The sequence below is a fragment of the Trematomus bernacchii genome, unplaced genomic scaffold, assembly GCF_902827165.1.
Source record: "Trematomus bernacchii unplaced genomic scaffold, fTreBer1.1, whole genome shotgun sequence".
Taxonomy (NCBI): domain Eukaryota; kingdom Metazoa; phylum Chordata; class Actinopteri; order Perciformes; family Nototheniidae; genus Trematomus; species Trematomus bernacchii.
Window position 1 is genome coordinate 101,403 of NW_022987387.1, and position 20,517 is coordinate 121,919.

The window sequence follows — 20,517 nt, forward strand, 5'->3', positions numbered from 1 at the left end:
GCGCCGTGACGTCACGAGGACAAACCCCAACAATGGGCGTCGCATGGCATACTGTAACTGGGTTTTATATTGATGTATTTCATTACTTTATATGTCTACCCCTGATGTCAACCTTTTTGTATACAAAAAAAGATATAATTAACATATATATATATATATATATATATATATGTTCTTGAATACAAAAATGTATCAAATTCAATTTTTTACCAAAGAGACCAAAACAACCACATAAAGACCCAAAGATAAATAAAAAAACAAATACAAAGAGACAATTTCAAATGACTACAAGAGTCTAAACAAATATAAAGTCTGTGTTTCTCAACATCGCCTGTGGATCAAATTTGCACTGAACCATCTGTCACAGGCTTTTTGATTATTTATTGATTAGGCCAATGTAGGCTCACATTTATTTGATACTGTGATTATTAAAGAATAGTCTTTTTTTAAGTCTGTCCAAATCTATTTTTAACACCATTATTTGACTGTATTTTTAAAGTGCTGATCCCAAATTATAATAATAATGCAGATGACACTATCATTTAAAAATAATCTGCCTTTTCCTTTCAAACTTGCTAGCTTGACTTGAGCTGCGAGGCATTCTTAACTTCAATCTCTACCCTCTCTTGACATGTTCACAATACTTGAATCAGTTTGACAGAACATGTTGTTACTTTTAATAAGTCACACCCTTTGCCTTGGTTATTTGTATGTTTCGTGTGTGCTTATGTTATCTGTAGCTGTTTGAACTTGTTCATGAAACGTTTTGTTTTTCCCCTTGCAACACTAACCTGGCAGAATAAATAGGCTACTATCTGCAAAACAAGTATTTTCCAAGGTCGCTGTACCTGCTGGCACCACCAGGTTCTTTTTAATGGGCAATTATTCTGAAATGAAAGAGAACTAATGCCCTGCACCTTCATCCTGATGCTCAAACACCACCCTATTGTTTTAGCAGGACAGGCTTTCTGTAAGAAGGGAATGGAACCTCCTGGACAGCTCAGGATGGGGACATGCAGGCTGACCTGGACCAGAAGCAGCAGAGAGGACCAATGTCAGCCAGATCTGATCATGTGGTCAACAACCTTACAGAAGTCCCTGTACAACGTCAAATGAACTGAACCATGGGGGGCTGCAGTAGTCAGATAGCAGCCGGGCAGTACAGCGGGGCTGGAAAACACAGGGGCTCCAGGTGGAGGTCGTCATGCTTTGTAGCCACATCTACCCCCAGGCTACTGACGGGATGAGGGTCCGAGGACAGGCACCCCGCGTTCCTTTTTCAAACGTAATTTTTGTTGAAGAATAATATTTTGAAATGACTTTTACTTATAGCTCAGAAATAATAGCTACTTGTAATGAATAGATTTGACTCCACTGAAGAGAGGGGTTCACAGTTAGATGCTATTGACACTAAAAGCTTTTTGTTCAAGGACATTTATTACATGATGAGTTATTGTAACAATGCAGAGCCTGGTTTGATTTGTCCGCTCTCACCTGAGAGGATGGCGTTCGTGGTGCTCAGAGCACTGAGATCTAACATTAGAAAAACTCACTGAAACATTTTCATTTGGAACACGTTCCACATAAGAACGAGTCCTTGTCATGTTGACATGCATTTACCAAAGTACTGTATATCAGTTCACATAAACTCAGTATTAACATTTCGTTTTTTTTAACTCAGATATTGAACTTTTTACTTCACTACAACTGTTTGACAGCTTCACAGATTAAGAAATGTAATACAAAAACTACACGTTTCATAAATCTACAAAACATCTATATTAAATAGTTCAAGTTAGCAACATCATATAGTGAATTACTCACAGGAGACATACTTTAAAGGATTAATAATGCTTTATTTTTAATGGACTATCTTCATACCACACTATAAGTAAATTATCACAATATTAATTCATTCCTAAGAAAAAAATAATAATTTAGGTCCTGTAACTATTTCACCAGCACTTACTATGGTATGACTTGCTTGAAGTGAATATATCTGCACTGTTGTTATCCTTAGTTTGAATCTCTAAGGTTCTTTGCACTTATTGTGAGTCGCCTTGGATAAAAGCGTCAGCCAAATGTAATGTAAATACCTTCCCCATCACTACAGGAAAGACACGTATCTGTCGAGTCTAATTGTATTATCCAGGTTCAAACAGTGAAGTTTCAGTGTCAGTTACCCCAGCAGTGGGCGTTCCTGTCCATGTCTCTAAATAATCAGGGTCAACGTCAAGTAAGCAGCGTCAGTTTAACACCGATCACAGCTAATCTGCTTCATTGCATTGATTGTGCATTGCACCATCTATGTTTCTATGTTTCTATGTTTCATGTTGTCTGTAGATGTTTAATTGCTCATTTTTGCTGTTGTGCTGCTGTGTTTATTGTGTTTATTGTATTTTGTTACTCTGGCACAATTTCCTTCGGGATAAATAAAGTCTTATCTTATCTTATCAGGAGAAGGTAGGTTTGATCAGATCTGATTGACAAGAAAACAAGCTGTCAGATTTTGATTTATTTGTTCAATGTTTCTGCACCACAGTCAGTCACATTACCTTGAACGTTTTCTCAGTAAACCAGATGGTCCTTAGTTTAGCAGAAAAGTTACAAAAACTCCAAACAGCTTTTAGTGTTCTAGTTTTGGAGAAAACTAAAAAAGGTACATAAGTTTTATCAGGCTGAGCTTACACCAACCAGCATACTTATCCTAAACAATGTTTACACAAAATCCTTTAAGTCATTCAAGCTTGTTCATTCAAGTGTTCCTGGAAAAAGTTGGTGAACTAAAATTACAACACAAAAAATAGGTTTAATCCGTCTTTATTTTGCAAATACATGCATGTGTGAACCAGTCAGTTTCTGTCCTTTGCTTAGTCAAAGACATCAGCTCACATCCCGTAACAGAAACCTGCCTGAGAGCATCAACAGACAGATTTACATTTTCAAAATACATTACTAAATTGTCATATTTAATTATTCTCAGATATTTTTCAATTACCATAGAACAAACTAACAAAGCCAGACATCCAAGAGTAGAGGGGAGAGATCTGAAAGAGGGCCTCAAAGAAGAGAGGACAGTTTGCATTTCACACAGGAGACTTTACTTCAGACAGACTGCAACACTTCCCATACACACATCACACAAGCACATCAAGACCATTACAGAGCGCACATGCCGCATCCTTTAAAGCACACATCCACACAGATCTGACTGAAAGCAGAGTGAAAGAACAGAATGCTGCTCATACATCCTCCATCAACCCACTGACCATCCTCACTGAAGCAGCTCTCTAGGAACACACCAGCTTCCTCAGGGGTGTGTGTGGAGAAGAAAAAAAGGTAGAAGGACTTTTGCACCATTATCTTCCAATCAGGAAGATGTCCCTTATATTTTATACATTCACATCTAATCATCAGATTGTCTATATAATTAAGGATAAACAAAAGGTATGCAAACACTGAACATGAAAAGGAAAACAGCTGCTGCTCTCTATGGGTCAGTGTCTGGTGTTGGTGGAAGGAACCTGCTGTGACATCACCGACTGGGGAAGTGCTTTAGAGTTTACCCAATGAGAGCAGAGGAACAAATGTTTCAGTGTTGAATTACCATTTAGAAAAGGGAAGGAAAATAAACAATGCCTGCTTTATTTAGCCTTACAGGAGAGTTAGGGTGCTCCATGAATTGGCGTTGCAACTGTGTTGTTGGCTCTGGAGCTGCAATACAGACTGCTTCAAGAAGAGGTACAGCCGCTTGAATGCTGAAAACATCAGGAACAGTGAGGTAGCCAGGTGGCTGTGGTACATGCCGTTTCTCCAAATCTTTACTTTTCACACAAAGAGAAGTAGAAGAAAAACCTGAGGTCGGGTATTGTAGAGAATTTTGGTGAATAAAAATGCACCTTGCATCTTTCAAATATAACACTATTTCACATTAGACTTGGCTAGGCAGAGCCTGGGTTAACAGAATGTGGTGCTGTATGGAGGTATTCCACGGAGTGATTCTGAGGCAGTAAACTCTGTAACAGTAAGAAGAAACGGTGACTGGATGGGTCAGTTTTTAAAACACACCAGATAACAGGTTGCAATTCACTGAAGTTATAAGAAGTGTTAGTGAGGCTGGTGAGGGAAACAGCTGAGATCTGTTTATCTACGGAAGGGCTCATCCAGGACTGTAGTGTCACAGTAATGGGCACTGCTCACATGTTGGTGAATGGATCCATAAAGCAGGCATGGGTCTGAGCATTTTTTATATTTTAACACTGGAACTATATTTGTACTACTACAAGTCCCTTTGATTTTTATGGGGTACAGGGAGGAAGGGAAGATGTTGGAGAAAGGCACATCCTCTCCTTCTGGAGGATATTAGGTCATCATTCAGGAGCCGTTTACTGTGATGGAGGACAGAAACACAAATGTCATTAGTACTGTCTGCGTCAGCACATTCTGAAAGTGTATCCATTTATTACACAATTCTAAATAATTTCTAAAGAGCATTTGAACATGAACTACAGGAACATGGATGTGAAGGGTGGACATGTTTTAAAAAAACAACTCTGTCATGTCCACAGCACACAGGATAAGGTTTGTTCAGAGAAAAACAAAGAAATGTGTAAGAATATTTACTTTCTTTACATTTTCCTAGGTTATGACCCATTTGAACTAACTAAACGTTACTTATCATTCAACTTTTATCTGAACCGACTTGCATACAATAGCCGCGTTCACACCAAGTACTTTGCCGTACTTAGTTCCCAGCACTTAGTTCCATGGGGGAACTAAGTGCTGGGAACTAAGTACGGCAAAGTACAGATCGCGTTCACACCGGAATAAGTTCCCTGAGGGAAGATTACGCAAATGAGCCGCTGACGTCACTTCGTCTTCTTCTGCTTTGGGTTTACTGGCAGGCCGCAAACAACTTCACGGCGTATACTGCCACCCGAAGTCCCGGGCCGGAAGTCCCCGGAGTTGGGGACTGGCTTCAGTAGAAGCTGCTGGGACTCCCAGCAGCTTCTACTGAAGCCTTCCGAGTAAATCGCCAGAACGCCGACACCTCCTCATCTCCACCGCTCCCATGTTTTATTTTGTGTTGCCATAAGTGAGTCTCTCTGTGCTTGTGCACTGGGCGAATGCTAATGCTAATAATGCTAATGCCAGGATAATAAAATGGCGGCTCTACAAAACATTTCAGAGTTTTACGGGGCGTGGTTTGCAATTCGCCCAGCCAATCAGAACTGGGGCACTTTTTCCCCCAGGAAAGTACCATCTCTCAGCAGGCACTGAAAATGGGGGTAAAAGTTCCCTAGATTAAGTGCTCTTTTTGGTGTGAACGCGACATAAGGGGTACTAACGGAACTAAACGCGAAAAGTACGGGGAAAAGTACTCCGGTGTGAACGCAGCTAATACTGTAGTCGTGCATGTGGGAGCAATTTGGGGATAGGCATGTTGCCCAAGGACACTGGCATTTAGCCCATTTGAAATACGCCTATAAATCCCCTAAGCCACAGCCCCCCCCCTCCCCCACTACTAAAAGCTTCTGCCAGCTGAAACTCGGGCACCATGCAAAACCTATGCCAATATATCAGCAGTTGCCTGTTTCTAACATATTGCCCTTCCCTTCATCATATTAATCGATGGTCGGAATAATAAAGGCTCAGTACCTTATTTGGAACTACTGCATTTGCATCCTAAGAAGACGTCGCCTACCCTGAGTAGCAAAGTTTAAAACGTGTTAGAGTGACTCTTTGAAAGCCAACGCTGATTGAGAGCAAGCGTCAACATGCATTTCATTTCTCGTTAAACCAAAGCATGATAGTAAAAACAAGTTAAGACTGCAATCACTGGGAAACATTTGCAATGGACTCTTGTCACTTGTAAACTGATCTTCATCTATACATACATAGATCAGTCTGAAACAAAGTTCACTGGTACCTCAGCAGGGGCGTCGTCCTCCTCTGGGGCTGCGATGAATCTACCCGTCATGGAGCTCACGCCCAGCACCCTGGGCCGCTTCTCAGCTTTAGGTGCTCCTTCAAGAACCACAACGATGTACTCTCTCTGGGGACCCTCTGCCAAGGTCTCTGCAGGGGCTTCTTCTACTGGTGCCACCTCTACTGGTGCAGGGGCTTCTTCTACTGGTGCCACCTCTACTGGTGCAGGGGCTTCTTCTACTGGTGCCACCTCTACTGGTGCAGGGGCTTCTTCTACTGGTGCCACCTCTACTGGTGCAGGGGCTTCTTCTACTGGTGCCACCTCTACTGGTGCAGGGGCTTCTTCTACTGGTGCCACTTCTACTGGTGCAGGGGCTTCTTCTATTTGTGCTTCTTCAACTGGTGCAGGGGCTTCTTCTACTGGTGCAGGGGCTTCTTCTACTGGTGCCACCTCTACTGGTGCAGGGGCTTCTTCTATTTGTGCTTCTTCAACTGGTGCAGGGGCTTCTTCTACTGGTGCAGGGGCTTCTTCTACTGGTGCCACCTCTACTGGTGCAGGGGCTTCTTCTACTGGTGCCACCTCTACTGGTGCAGGGGCTTCTTCAACTGGTGCAGGGGCTTCTTCAACTGGTGCAGGTGCTTCTTCTACTTGGGCAATCTCTACTGATGCAGGGGCTTCTTCTACCGGGGCAACCTCTACTGGTGCAGGGGCTTCTTCTACCGGGGCAACCTCTACTGGTGCAGGGGCTTCTTCTACTGATGGCAGGGGCTCCTTGTCTTCACCGGCGGTTGCCAACTCTTCCTTGTCTTCAGTTATCTCTGGAGCCTCTAGAGCAGAGGCAGCGGCCAGCGGCACTGAAACACAAAATCCAGCCATCCAAACATCACTGATGCTCAAGTTAAAGTCTGTTACAGTCCTCTCTGTTGGACAAGCAACGCATTTCAGAACTGCCATTTCTTGTTAGTATTTCACCAGAATATACAGCAGTACTGATATACATTTTGGTGTATGTAGGTCATCATGCACCGTTCCTCGAAGTGCAAACCGTGCAGAAAGAAAGGGTTTTCTCAGAAGTCCCAGTGCAAAGTGATCAAAGTCAAGCAGGTTTAGTGATAAGGAAAAGCTATGAAATTTAAATGCATTTATTAAGTGAGCATTTTAATCATGATTAATAACGGAAAATCTACAATAGCTCCAAAGACGTACATTCAAGATGAGACATTTTTATAGTTTACAGAAAAATTGTAAATTTAGAAATGAAAAACGATGTTTTTTTTAATTTAGAGTGGATTGAAGGGTTAGAAATATCCTTCCTAAAAGCTCCCGATACAAATGACGTTAAACAGACAAATTAAAGACCGCAGTAAAGCTTTCCAGATTGAGAACAGTTTTATTGTGTGGTTGATGAATTACCATTCACAGTACTCATTTTCCAGTTATAAGCAAAATAAAAATATGATCACATAAGTTAAATAACTTGTAATCTAATGAGCTCTTAAGATTTTCACATTACACTTAGGAAAAGAACACACTAGCAGTTACAGAGTCTGCAAAGGGCCATCTCGCCCTGAGATGGATAAACAGAGATTTCAATGGAACACAGCGATTGGTCAAATCCCGTAAATTAGCATTATGGCCTTCATTTCTAAAAGATACCAATGATATCACAGCATTTGAGGGGTGTTCCTGCTTGTTCTCAGAGTTCGTTTACACAGAATTAGCTGGTGTTCAGTCATGTTAACTGTGTTAAATAAGGGCCAATACTTATGCATGCATGTATGTATGTATGTATTCACAGTGATCACTTTTATTTCACCCATAACTGCAAATAAGAGTCTGTGGCGCGCAGCTGTAAATCGGAAGGAACCGGTTGAGAAGATGAGCTGCTGCTTTTAAACATCCCTCGGCCCATAATAATCTGAACAAATATACATATCACACAGCGATCTACACTGCACACCAGAAAAACAAACACTTCATTTGCAGAGTGTCGGCCTCTATACCCATTCCAATAAATTAAATACAGTGAAAATAGACATTTTACGGAAGACCGAAGAGAACGATCAATAAGAGGTGAACCCAGGCACCTGAGAAGCAGCTAACCCTTCAGTGGTTGTGTGAGGGAAGAAAAACACCTGGTGGTTAGAGATAGTGGTAGTGTGTGTCTCCCTGTAGTGCGAGTATGAACCTCAGGCCTCAGGCCTCAGGGGCAGCTGCCTCCCCCCCCTCAGGTGCAGCAGGCGTACCGTTGCTGTCGGACTCCTCGGCGGCGGCTGGTTCTGCGCCCGCCTCGGCAGCCTCCTCCACAGCCTCAGCTGCGTGAGCCACTTCTTCTGCCACAGTCTCCACTTCATGCGCCACCTCGGCAACTTCCTCCGCCACCTCGGCAACTTCCTCTGCTACCTCGGCAACGACCTCCGCCACCTCGGCAACGACCTCAGCGACTGCCTCTGCTACGCTCTCCACCTCCCCATCAGCAGCCTCCCCATCAGCAGCCTCCCCATCAGCAGCCTCCTCTGCTCCGACCTCAGCCTCTTCAGCGGCCTCCTCCTCGGCTGCTGCCTCCTCTCCCTCCTCTCCCTCCTCCTCCTCTCCAGCTGGAACACAAGAACCAGAAGACGTGCATCAGCCAGAGCAGGGCTAACACCTGCCGTTGTGCTGAACTAAAACTAATTGCTTGTTGAATAAACATTGTTCAATTAAAACAAGTTGAACTGAACTAAAAGTCATTACATTTTGTTTCAGTTTATTTTCTGATGTTCCATTTCAACTTGGTGCATTTTTTTGTAAACTTGACATCACAATGATGATTATAAAATAGTTATATTGTGCCTCACAATTGATCAGTAGCTGGGTTTCCATCCGTGTGGACATTGGATGAGGTGTAATGCCTACAAAATGTTGTTATGCACAGTCAAATGTAGGGCGTTCACTTGTTGTTGGAAAGTCAAATCACTATCACAATGTAGAAAATAATTAGCAGAGTAACAATCTTACTGAATTCAAAATAAGAGGAAAAAAATAAACATCGGCACACTGATGAAGAGTTGGGTACAAGTCACCTGACTGTGTCCCGGTTGCACGCTCCAACAGGTCAACTATCTCAGCTGAGAAGTGATACCTTGAAGCATTTTGGATTTAACACCATGGATAAAAGAAATCATGAATAAAACAAATGGAACCCTGCAGCTCTGTGACTCTTCAACTTTGAGCAAGCTGCTGTCGTTCATTGATCAGTTAGCCTCTGTGTATCAGAACTTAATATCAACTCTGTGACAACCAGAGAGAGGGACAGTTGGATGGACACATAGCTACAACAAGCTGTTCATGGTTCTCCTGCAGTCTGATCCAGAAGGACTACCTTTAGACGTGCCACTGCAAAAAGATCACTGACTAACAAATACCACATCTGAAAACTGAGGAGACACATTCACTACAGAAAGTGCATGCAACTCAAGGACAGGAAGGACAACGACAGACAAGAAAGTGAGGAGGGGGGAGGGAAGGGGAGGAGAGGGTTAGAGTGCAGGGTAGAGGGGGTCAAGATGAATCTTGGTTCTTACCATCCAATTAAAAAAAACGATCTGAACTCTGAAAAAGAGTCTGACACTGAGACGGCCCAGTGGGTTGTGAATCTTTAATCTTTAACATTACATTAACATCCAACACAAACACACCAAGCGGTGGGACGGCTGCTACACACTCCAGCATGGACTGTTGGGAGCAGGGGCGTCGCCTGGACCTGAAAACATTCGGGGCTTAGCCCACAGTGGCATTTTTTACTGCAACACTCCCCACACGCACACACACAGTACACCCGCGACTGTTACAATGAAGGCTCGATAATCAGCTCACGGCATATAGGCAGGGGTAAAGTGGTATTTTTTATGAGTGGGGGGCTCACCTCCTCTAGGGGGTTCCGGGGGATGCTCCCCCGGGAAGATTTGTTTTTAAATATTGAAGTTAAAAGCATCAATCTGGTGCACTTTGAGAGCAAAATGAAGAGATCTATGGATACCTCTCTCAACACCCATATGAAGCAGAACTGTAAACAGATGTACTTTTTCTTTATGGATATTTTACTAATCACTCCCCTTTTAAACTCTATTCTTGTTTTACTGCCATATAGTATTTCATAACTGTTTTTCCTTTATTCTCTTTTTTTTAATAACTATAATGATCATATGAAGGTGTGCCGCGGAAATAATCTTTTGAATAATTTGTGACCAAACCGTTTGAGACCCACTGAGATAACTTAGACTAAAGTTAAGTATCTAAACACTAGGAGAGTCCTTTAGCTCACCTGAGTCTCTCAGTCTGAGAGGAGAGGACTCTCCTCCAGCTTCTTGTGGAACAAACAGCTCCTTATGTCCGTTAGTGCAGCTAGCTAACCAGATGCTAACAACACGGTCCCTGCTGGCACCGGTCCCTCCCTCCCCCTCTCTCCCTCTCTCTCTCTCTATCACACTAAATGCGCTATTGCCACACACACACAGAGCCGAGCTTGAATGACACAAGCACACGTTTATTTCCATGCAACTCTCTGATTGGTCTGGTGTCATGCCTCTGTTGCATTCACTGAACACGGGAAATTACAGTGCTGCCGTCCTCTCTCGTGTCATGATGAGGTTCACGTAAAGCACGGTTAATGTATTATATTATTGAGGGAGAATTGTCCGGGGCTACAGAAAAAACATTCGGGGCTAAAGCCCCGGATGCCCAGGCCAGGCGACGCCACTGGTTGGGAGGGATAGTAGACTGCTGGCACAGTGGGGTTTCATGAGAACGTGGTTCATTCTTGAGAATACAACCTCCTCCCCACTGAAGTGGACCATCTTAAACATTTTTATGGAAACACAGCAGTCTCCTGGATAATGTGCCCGTGCCAACTACAGGCTTTTCTGTTATGACCTTCATTGTGTGTTAAGTGATATTTGAGCATTGATGCGGATGAAAACAAATGACATTATTAATACTATTTTCCTTTTTTTATCTATTGAAAGATGTCCACTGCGTTAAGTTGAGCTCAATTGGGAAGGGGGGGGGGAGAATGTTTATCAGTTATTAATAAAGAGGCCTTTGAGATTTCAAATGCACAAGATTGTCAGTGATCAGATGAATACGCAGTGTACTGCATGTTGCCGCACGATGCCCGTTGGATGATGCTAACAGACTCATATCACTCACAACAGTGCATGCTAATGTGTTAGCATGGACGTCCCACATAAACAATGCCATTTCTTTTAGCTTCAACCCTAGAGTGTTGTTGAACATTTACAGTTGCCAAACACAAATCTGTCAGAATTGGTTTTAAATCATTCGAGTCCATTTATCCTCTTCAGACAAAACTAACATAAAGCAGCAAAAAAAAGAATCTTCACAAAAATGTCCCGAATATCCTTTGTTAGCAGTACAGGAGAGGGGGGGGTTTGTTTCCCATTCAGATCCAAAGAGTCCAGTGCTAGGACGAATCTCCGGCCACAGAGGACCTTAGCTTTAGCATTACACTGAAAGAGTAAAGACAGAGAGAGTTAGAGAAAGGGGGAAGAATCAAATCTGGGTCTTTCAAAAAGGCCAAGTTTAAAAAAGAAACATTTACAGAACAATCTCATCATCAATGTTACATCAACCACAGAGTACAGATGCACTGGTGATGGTAATGGGAGCGCTATAAGACAGCTGTCAGTGTCTTCATTTAAAGACTGTTTTAACTAAAGCCTTTTCGAACACATAGGGTACGAAGACTCGGTTTGAATCTAAAGTCTCGGACACAGATATGCAGAACACAATGAAGAGAGGGAGGGGCTGGGAGCAAGAGAAGGGAGACATTTGTTGACGGGGTGGAGAGACTGAGGTCACATGGGAGGTTAAAATGCGAAGTATAGAGCTCCAGGATAGCTCAGAGGTTAGATCTGCAGTCCGCTGCCAAGTGAGCGGCTTCCAGAGCCAATCAACAAGTCTTCCCCTCTCTCCCCTTTCACCTCTGCATCTCCAATAAAAAGGCACTCTTTGGCCCAAAGCATAGCCATGACTAATGTATATGCATGATTCCAAACTAATCTATATTGCTTTGGTCTGTGTTGGTCTGCTGTTGTTATATCATTTCAATGCTATTTGACTGTCTGCGTGAATCATGCCTGGCCTACTCAAACCATGGAACCATGAGTGGAAAAGACACACACTGATTCATGTGATCATGAGCTTCTAAAGACACCAGCGTTGGCATCACTTAGTTGAACGATAGAAGCCCAATCAAGCCAATATAAACCTCTCTGTGAATTTCTCAGAGAGCATTCAGAAAGTTATGAGGCAGCGATGATGAATCATGCCAATTAGCTGCGTGACACAACTTACCCTCATCTTCCTCTCCACCTGCAAGCAAACACAACCATCAGTGCCCGTTTCACAGAGAAGCAAGCCACTTCAGATGTTGAGCACTACAGACATGCAGGGTTAAGCAAAACAACTCGGTCTGTTTAATGTTCTCTTTACGCATTCTGCTTCACATAAAACACATTTCAATCAATTGACTTCTATTTATCACTGGGTCATGCCACAGGAGCATTAATGTACCAAGGTATATCTGCCCATTATATTTGAAAATGTGTGTGTGCAAAAAGTGCATCCTTTGGTAGGCAAGTGGACAAATCATTCCTCTCGAGACCAAAAGCTGCAGATCGTAAGCTCTCAAACCTTTTTCTTAAATTCATGTTTTAAACATAATCATGTTGATACCAGCAGTGAGACGGACTCTACAAAAGCCAAATTGTTTACAAAGTGGATTTATCTCTGGTTTCTACAATGTGCCGCTACTGCTATCAGAACACAAGCAATAGCCATATTTGCTCAATCCATACACGCCGAGTGGATCACCTAAACCAATCTCCTGAGATCAAGAGATATCGAAGAGGATACACACAGTCGCGTGCTGGAGCGGATCATGTTTGCGTAAGAAGGAAATGAACTTGTGTTGGGGAGAGGGGGGGTTCAGGACAGGAAGTGCAGAGGTATTGAACAGAAAATATATATATAGCATATATTTGATTTTTTTGTGGAGCATACAAGGCCAATCACAGTTTACTCAAGCTGGGACCCAGCATGCACCTGGCTGGTGTCCGCTGCAGGAACAGATTGTGGGCTAACCAGGACACAGCGAGTGAAGGCTGTCTTTATATTCAAACTTGGTGCTCAAAAGTCAAAGTTGATGAACAACGTTTCCCTAATGCAGGCCACATTACCTGCCTACAGCTTTAACTATTGTTTTGGTTTCTTTACATTGTTACTGTTGCAAATTCAAAAATTGCACTGCTACAGTTTCTGTTCCACCGTGTGTCGAATAATGGACTCCGCTACACTTCATTGTGTAACCCTGTTTAGCATAATACTAACAAAAGACCCTTGAATCCGGGAAAGGGAAAATTAAAGTGACAACAGATGAGTTATCCTTGGAGCTTTGAAACAAAAGTATTTGCCAAAAGAACCCCAGCTATAAGGAGGTCCACCCTAACCTGGGTTCTACCTACACAACAAGAACAAGAGCAACTGAGCAAAGTGTTATCAAGAATCGTTTTTAGCCTCAAAAACATGAGCGAGGCGCTGGTGTAACCTGCTGAAGTGTGTGGAGCAGTGGCTGAGAAATGCTTACTCTTAGGTGGCCAAGGTTTAGGGACCCACTCCGTCTTGGGCCGGGCTTTGATTTCTGAGATGCGATCATTGAACCTGTTGCCGTCAGAGGACACAGTGCTGTAGGCCTGTGGAGAGAGGAAAGAGTCACAACTTGAGCATTCTACTCATTTCCTATTCCTGAAACCAAAAGTGTCTCATTTCAGATACTGCACAAATGATGTTATTTTATAAGATAAGCTTGTTGGTTCTGGATGGTCACATATCATTGTTGTCAAACAAGTAAGGGATGCTTATCACCCTGTCGGGGTTCTTTTCTCATTAATGACCAGCTCACTGCACATTACCCTGCTTATTACACGGCTACTTATAATTCAATCGAGTATTTGACTCACTATACTGATTTTTAAAATTATTTTATTGATTAGGAATGATCGTATTGCTTCCAAAAAGAAATTAAGTCTGTTCCGCGGCGTACCAATGGCTGAATCTTCCGCCATAACAGCGTAACTTCAAATGAAGGGCAGCACTGATGGAGGTTTTCTAAACTGTTCGAGTCTGTTCACAGTCTCTTTCCCATGAACAAGTCTTTAAAAGTCATGTGAAGGTTATATCTTCAGAGGATAGAAACAATAGAACTTACGTAGGCCACCGAAGCAACCAAGGCTCCTCCACACAGCAGGCTGTACAATATATTCTCTGCGGAGCCCCCGGGCATGGAGGACATCTGACGCCGCTGCACAACTGAAAAGGGTTAAAAAAGTCAACGTTAGACCTTTCTCAAAAATGTCCTCAATTATGTGATAACGTGTTTGATTTCTCCAAATGGAGCCTGGAGCATTGGTATGTGTTCCCACTTTCACCTCCCTCCAGGATCCCAGAGGGACCGGTTTTATGAAAGGAATCGTGACCATGGAGCATTTCAGACAAGGATCCACCTTGCATCCCCATTTCACATCTGCCGCTCTGCCGCTCTGCAGCTCTGGAGGCTTTAAAGACCCCACACGGAGGAGTAATGTGCTGCAGGCCCAGCAGCATCGGGCTGTGTACAGAGGATCGGGGAGAAGCAGCCTAAGGCGCTCTGCTGGCTCATGGCTCTGATTGGATTTAGCACAATAGATTAAGATACAAATATGCATGTCAGGGCTTGCTTGAAGCCTCAAAGGTGATACTCTGTACACACCCTTGGAAAGAAGACAGAAAGTTGTTTCGTATGTCTATCTGTTGTTAAGCATACAGCAAGGAGCTTTACAATTCTGCACACAGTAAGATTAGGCACATTTGGTGCTGAACCATTGTTTTATTTAGTTTGCCATTATCTTGACTGTGGGAATATTTAACAATATTAAAAAGGAAAGGGAAAATCCAACGCTGTTCACAATGAAACATTTTGACCCCAGTCAGCATTACTTTCTGATACTGCTGACAGCCGCTTTTCTTAAACCCTTCGTCACCATGCCAACCCTCACAGCTGACCCTGCCATGCTAACGCACACCACCGGCTGAATTGAAGTGAAATCAATGTGGAGCACTTTAATAAAATGCTAGTTTTCTTGAGGGAAGACCCCTAAACACCCAACCAAATGTGAGCATGTTAAGGTTTTATATATTTTGATCATTATCTAAATTCAAACACAAATCTACAGTCCAAAAGCACCCATAATAATTTCATACATAAAAAGGGGACAAATGAATAGCTTCAAATTGTTTAAAAATGTCCTCCATGAGGCAACCATAGTCATATTATAATAAGCCGTTCTTGTGGAGGTTAAGGCCGATGGAGCTTTGTCCTGTCCACTGTTGAGGGTATTCATATGCTCAGGAACTAATCCACTATCCAGGGCTCTGACAAGACTTTATATACACTGGCTAATCGGCTCAAGAGCTGGGGGTTAAGGTGGGAGCGTTCATGAGCAGTGGAGGGGACGCAGGTCAACGACTCACTGGATTAGACCATGACACCATCCTCTGGTTAAGTGGGACCACTGGAGTGGAGAGGGGCTTCATGGGTCTCTTTACGGAGTGGACAGTGGACATCTCTTTCATGTAATGTCTTGAGAGGCCACCAGTCGTGCCTGGCAGTAAGACAACAGGTCAGCCTGTGTGGGCAGGCTTGCATGCTAGCATCTTTTTTTAGACATTTAGGACACAGAAACCTGAAGGAGTTGCCTGAAGCAGTCAGAGGCCAGTCAGTGGACATTAGAGAGGAAGGCCAAGCTCTTCAACAACATGTTTTTATTAAAGTGCAATTACTGCTACCTGACCATTCAGAAGCAACGTCAGCTGCAAGCAAAATGCCGTTATGGTGAAGCACTGAGTGACTGTTTTGTGCTTAAGTCTCATTTTGGTATCTTTAGTTACCTTAACTTAAGAGGTTCTCTTTGACAAACACATGCCCTAGCCTGAAAAAACCTGTGGAGGTTAGCTGGAATGAGGACTTGGATACAGTGTGTGAGAGAAACATGAGTCAGCTGGCAGACAGAATAGTGTGTTCTGCAGCTCTGCAGGCTGCATTAGCTCACAGCACACTGCCCAAACCTTCATTCTCCTCCATGCTTATGTAAGGTCATCACAGACACACTGCAGAGGCGTGCCTCTGCACTCTTTACATTGCAACTCCGTCACACCACGTGACTGACTGACAGCCATGTTCCACCACACAGTATAATATCTCCACGCTGCCTGCTGAAGGTCACACTCATGTATACATGCAGTGGCCTTCATCAATCTGGCAATATGTAAGGAACCTTCATTGACCTTTGCCTCACAAAGAACCTGCGTGGCTCGTTTTTTTAAGCATTAATGTTTCGGCTCAAGTGACATAGCAGTATAAAACAGAACAGGTATTACACAAGCTGTGAATGCATCCGACAGTGTGCAGCTCTGTTTAACGCTCAGCAGGGGGCACACAGCAAGTGTTCAGTGTCATTGTAATGCCTACAGCTTAAAGTACAACCATACCTCAACGAGAAACCCGCCGAACAGACCACATAATTATGAATAAGAGACTCTAATGCACAGATGTGTTGGAGGCCAGCTCCTGTCACAGTCCCGCTGACCTTCACATCTCAGGCAGCCATTGGCATTCCTGCGCTCGGGGATGCAGCTATGCAGTGTAATTCGCACGAGGACACGGTGTACTATTCCTGTGAATTCAGTCACAGGCTGCCTCAGACAAAGAGACCGCCTCCCGTTACACCACAGAGTGTCAGAACCACATTGTGTGAAAGGGAATCATTTTAAAAATGCTTTATTTTCTCTTCTGCTAATGAAACTCACCATCTCGGGGCAACCTGTAGGCTGCTTTCCGCGCCAGAGGCCCACACCTCTGCCAAGCTGCTCTGCAGGAAAACATCGCTGCTCTCCGGTTTGTCTCCGGTGTGTGTCCGGGCTGCTCTCACTGAGGCTGGCTGCTCGGCTCGGATCGGCGAAACGTGTGCTGTGGGGGGGCGGAGGACAGACTGCTCTCTGTTGCGTGTTGCCGGTGTATGAAGGGTGCTCACTGCCAGAGAGCGAGAGCAAGCGAAAGGACATGTATGAGAGGTCGTTAAGACCCCGGAAGAGAAGGCAGTACTAATCATCTGGCTTTAGTAATCAAGCCCAAGCCCCCAGGAAGTGTGTAGGTACCAGGGGTGTTTCTCAGGCCGTTTCTCAATGTCGAGTATACCTGCTGCAGAGCCACTATTTCAAGTATACTACGTCATTGAGTGGCGCAGAATGCTGGGCATTTAACATGCATTTAAACAGTCCTTCGGCGCCACTCGATGACGTAGTATACTTGAAATAGTGGCTCTGCAGGGATATGCTACATATTAACTTTCTATTTTATGCATTTCAGTTCTTCATTAACATTCCTTAATTAACACTTCACTTTCCTGACACAGTCCACTAACATACATTCACTGTCGATTGTTATTTTTTAATATTCTTTGCGGAATTTGGCCGTGTAAAATGTCCTCTTGGGTTGCCGTACAGCCAATGTGTGACGTCATTGGTAAGCGTAACGGACCCCAGGCTGATCTGGTAGGCCGTGCACATCTGGTACCTATCATTCGGTCCTTAAAGTTGTAAAATGCACTAAAAGCCGAATCTAGATTTATTTTCTCTCTCCATTCATTCTAGTGAGCCGAGAGTGGGAGCTTGGGGGGCGGGGCTTAAGGGGCGCATGCTCTGTGAGCGCACATACGGGTTCTTCTGCTCTGGCAGCCAGGCATGACGGGTAATCTGTGACGTTTCGCCCTCTCAAAAGTTGGGCCATTTTGTCCTCATGCGCCAATGAGCAGCTCTCATAGGAAAGAACGAGACCCCGCCTCCCACGCTGTATCCAGTTCTTATTATACATCCATGGTAGTAATAGGCGCTTTCACTCCGGAGTACTTTTCCCCCCCGAACTAGGCCGATAGGGGGGGGGGGGGGAGATTTGGTTTCACACCAAAAAGGATCTGGAACTAGTCCCTAGTTCGAGCGAACCTTTTCACCCTCAGATAGTCCCTGCTAGAGAGGTAGTACTTTCCTGAGGAGGAAAAGGTTCGTGGGTGTGTCGGCCACACTATCAATTTCTGATTGGGTGGGCGAATTGCAAAACCACGTCCCGTAAAACTCCGAAAAGTTTTGTGAAGCCGCCATTTTATTTGCTCGCATTAGCCATAGCATTAGCCCAGCGCACCAACGGAGAGAGTCTAATTTATAGCAACACAAAAGAAAACATGGGAGTGGTGGAGTGATGAGGAGGTGTCGGCGCTTCTGGCGATTTACTCGACACGACCCAGCAGCTTCATTTGTCAGAAGCATTTTGACGGGTGATTAATCGCCGCAGCGAGCGTCACCTGCCACTCTGATCCACTGACCCCCCCTTCACACACACACACAGGGCCGTCCCTCCCTACAGGCAGATCACGCAGACTGCGTGGGGCCTCACCTCGCGGAGGGGGCCTCATCTTGCGCAATTAGTGTGGCGCGGCACGGTTTCGCCGCGGCGAGGCTCCACTAGCGTTTTCAGGGAATGATCGTATAGGGCGTACACGCGGAGCCGCAAGCGTTTCGTCCTCAGACCTACCCACTTTGGGAGCCGTTATCAACGTGTATCGGATTCGGGCTCCGAATCCGCGTTTCCGTGTCGGCCTCGTGTGGACGAACCTTCTATACGATAGAGAACGTTAGCGGATTCAACTGATATCGTCTCCGTGTGGGCGGGGCCTTATTCCGGTGAGAACGCGATCTACTAGGACAGGGACTAAAGAGTTCGGGGGGAACAAGTACCGGGGACAAGTAACGGCTAAGTACTTGGTGTGAAAGCGGCTAATGCCACCAGTGGAGGAAGGTGCAGTAAACTGAAGTAGCCGATGCAATGTATGATAACTGTGCAAATTGTCCAACACATGCAAGTGAGCATCCAGCAGTTTATTTGTGCTTTGGACCTACAAGTCTATGCTTTGGACCCATACTATACATTTCTATCATAAAACTTCGGGGTGATTTCAGACAACTTTTAACTCCACTTTAACTATAACTTTTGTTTCTTTGCAGATTCACTAATCTCAAATGTAAACTGTTACCCTGAATTACAATATGCATAATATCATAAAATAAAATGTTTTAAGACTAGAATATGCCCCACCATCACCAGCTGCAGTATGAAGTCAGGAACACATTAATGCATCATTAATCTAACAATATAACCAGTGTGTTTAGTTGGTAGGCTACTTTGACTTAAAGTAGGTTTTGATAGTATGCATTTGTACAATTTTGAATGGAGGGCTTTAGCTGGTTACAGTGTATTTGTACTGTAGTATTACTTATTTTACTTAAGGAAAACTGAATACTACTTGTTCTACTCATGAATGTGACAGAAACTCAAGATGTTTAAAGAGAGGAGATCAAAACATGGAAAACATTTTTATGTGATATGATAGTTGGATACGCAATAGCCTTACAAAGTATATCAAGTTTCACACTTGCAATATCCACTTTTTCCCATTATAGATTATTGGATTATTTAATTAATACATAAGCATTTAAAATTAAATAATAATATTTATTCAGAATGTAATTAAATCAAATGTTCCTAATTTTCTTATTAGAGCCTAACCACTCTAGAGCCACTGTACACTTCCTCTGCTGCCTCTCCTCTGAGCAGTGAGCACTGATCACCCCTCATACACCATGGTGACTTTCATCGTGGTTTCACTTCAGGAACGCACGGAAGGTCGCAGACAGCACGTGAAATTATGCTGTTGCTGCTTGGAATTCTTCACATTTCACTCAGTCTGAAAACTGTTGTCCATGTTGTAGCTACTGCAGGTTTATTTTGACATCTTATCCCAGAAAACCCTGCGTGTCGTCGACATTCACACACTCACATATACACACATACTGTACACACATTAGGCAAGCCTTTACTATATACAGGGCCTTCACAAGACCTTCACTCTTTTGGTCTGTCCCTGTCATTTCAAAGGTTTACCAAATTCATGGTTACCAAAGAGCCACTCAAGGAATTTGGGCTTATTCAGCATTCAATCACCATGAAGAAAGGCTTTGGTTCTGAAGCCTAAAAAACCCAGAACCTGTCTGTTCCCCCTAACACTGACTTTGGCCCCCCTGAAAATGAAAAATAAATAAATAAATAGTTTATGATTAAACGATTTCTTGGCTGACGGAATAGGCGTAACTAACGCTATTTGTCATTCTAGTCGGACCCATTAGAGCGTAAAAACTGTAACTAGTATCTGAAATAAATATGTGTAATGAAACAAATACCAATAACTGTATTGCATTGTTTTCTTATGCGCAATTATTTCATACTGTCTTTGTCTTTTTCGTCCTGCATTTATTGTGCCCCCCTCAGAAAATAACTGGCCCCAGCCTGGCCCCCCCAGTCAAATTGGTCTAGAACCGCCACTGCCCATGGAGGCGAGGGTCTTCATGTGTTGGACATACCACAGCCCTCCCACATGGCGTTCTGA

The 20,517-nt window shown here is 43.7% G+C and overlaps 1 protein-coding gene across 6 annotated transcripts; it reads right to left on the reverse strand.

Moving 5' to 3' along the window:
- Positions 1-2,804: 2,804 nt before the first annotated feature.
- si:ch211-235e9.8 (uncharacterized protein LOC100002196 homolog) lies at positions 2,805-17,100 on the reverse strand. Of its 6 annotated transcripts, none has more exons than XM_034133786.1 (8): positions 16,832-17,100; positions 14,196-14,296; positions 13,575-13,680; positions 8,441-8,526; positions 8,176-8,410; positions 5,930-6,783; positions 5,659-5,705; positions 2,805-4,388 (listed from the first exon to the last, which is right to left on the reverse strand). In XM_034133786.1, the coding sequence occupies exons 1-7, from the start codon at positions 16,905-16,907 to the stop codon at positions 5,670-5,672; spliced, it is 1,494 nt and encodes a 497-aa protein (XP_033989677.1). In that variant the 5' UTR covers positions 16,908-17,100; the 3' UTR covers positions 2,805-4,388; positions 5,659-5,669. The 6 variants fall into 6 exon arrangements, with proteins under 6 accessions (XP_033989677.1, XP_033989698.1, XP_033989689.1 ...); XM_034133807.1 differs by having other exon boundaries at positions 5,930-6,250; positions 6,473-6,783; positions 8,176-8,526; XM_034133798.1 differs by having other exon boundaries at positions 5,930-6,250; positions 6,287-6,783; positions 8,176-8,526.
- Positions 17,101-20,517: the final 3,417 nt, after the last annotated feature.

Coding starts and splice junctions, on each gene's coding strand:
- si:ch211-235e9.8 (XM_034133779.1), bottom strand. CDS start 16,907: ATGTTTTCCTGCAGAGCAGCTTGGCAGAGGTGTGGGCCTCTGGCGCGG. Junction 14,297..16,831: donor CTACAGGTTGCCCCGAGATG/GTGAGTTTCATT, acceptor AACCCTTTTCAG/TTGTGCAGCGGCGTCAGATG. Junction 13,681..14,195: donor TGGTTGCTTCGGTGGCCTAC/GTAAGTTCTATT, acceptor CTCTCTCCACAG/GCCTACAGCACTGTGTCCTC.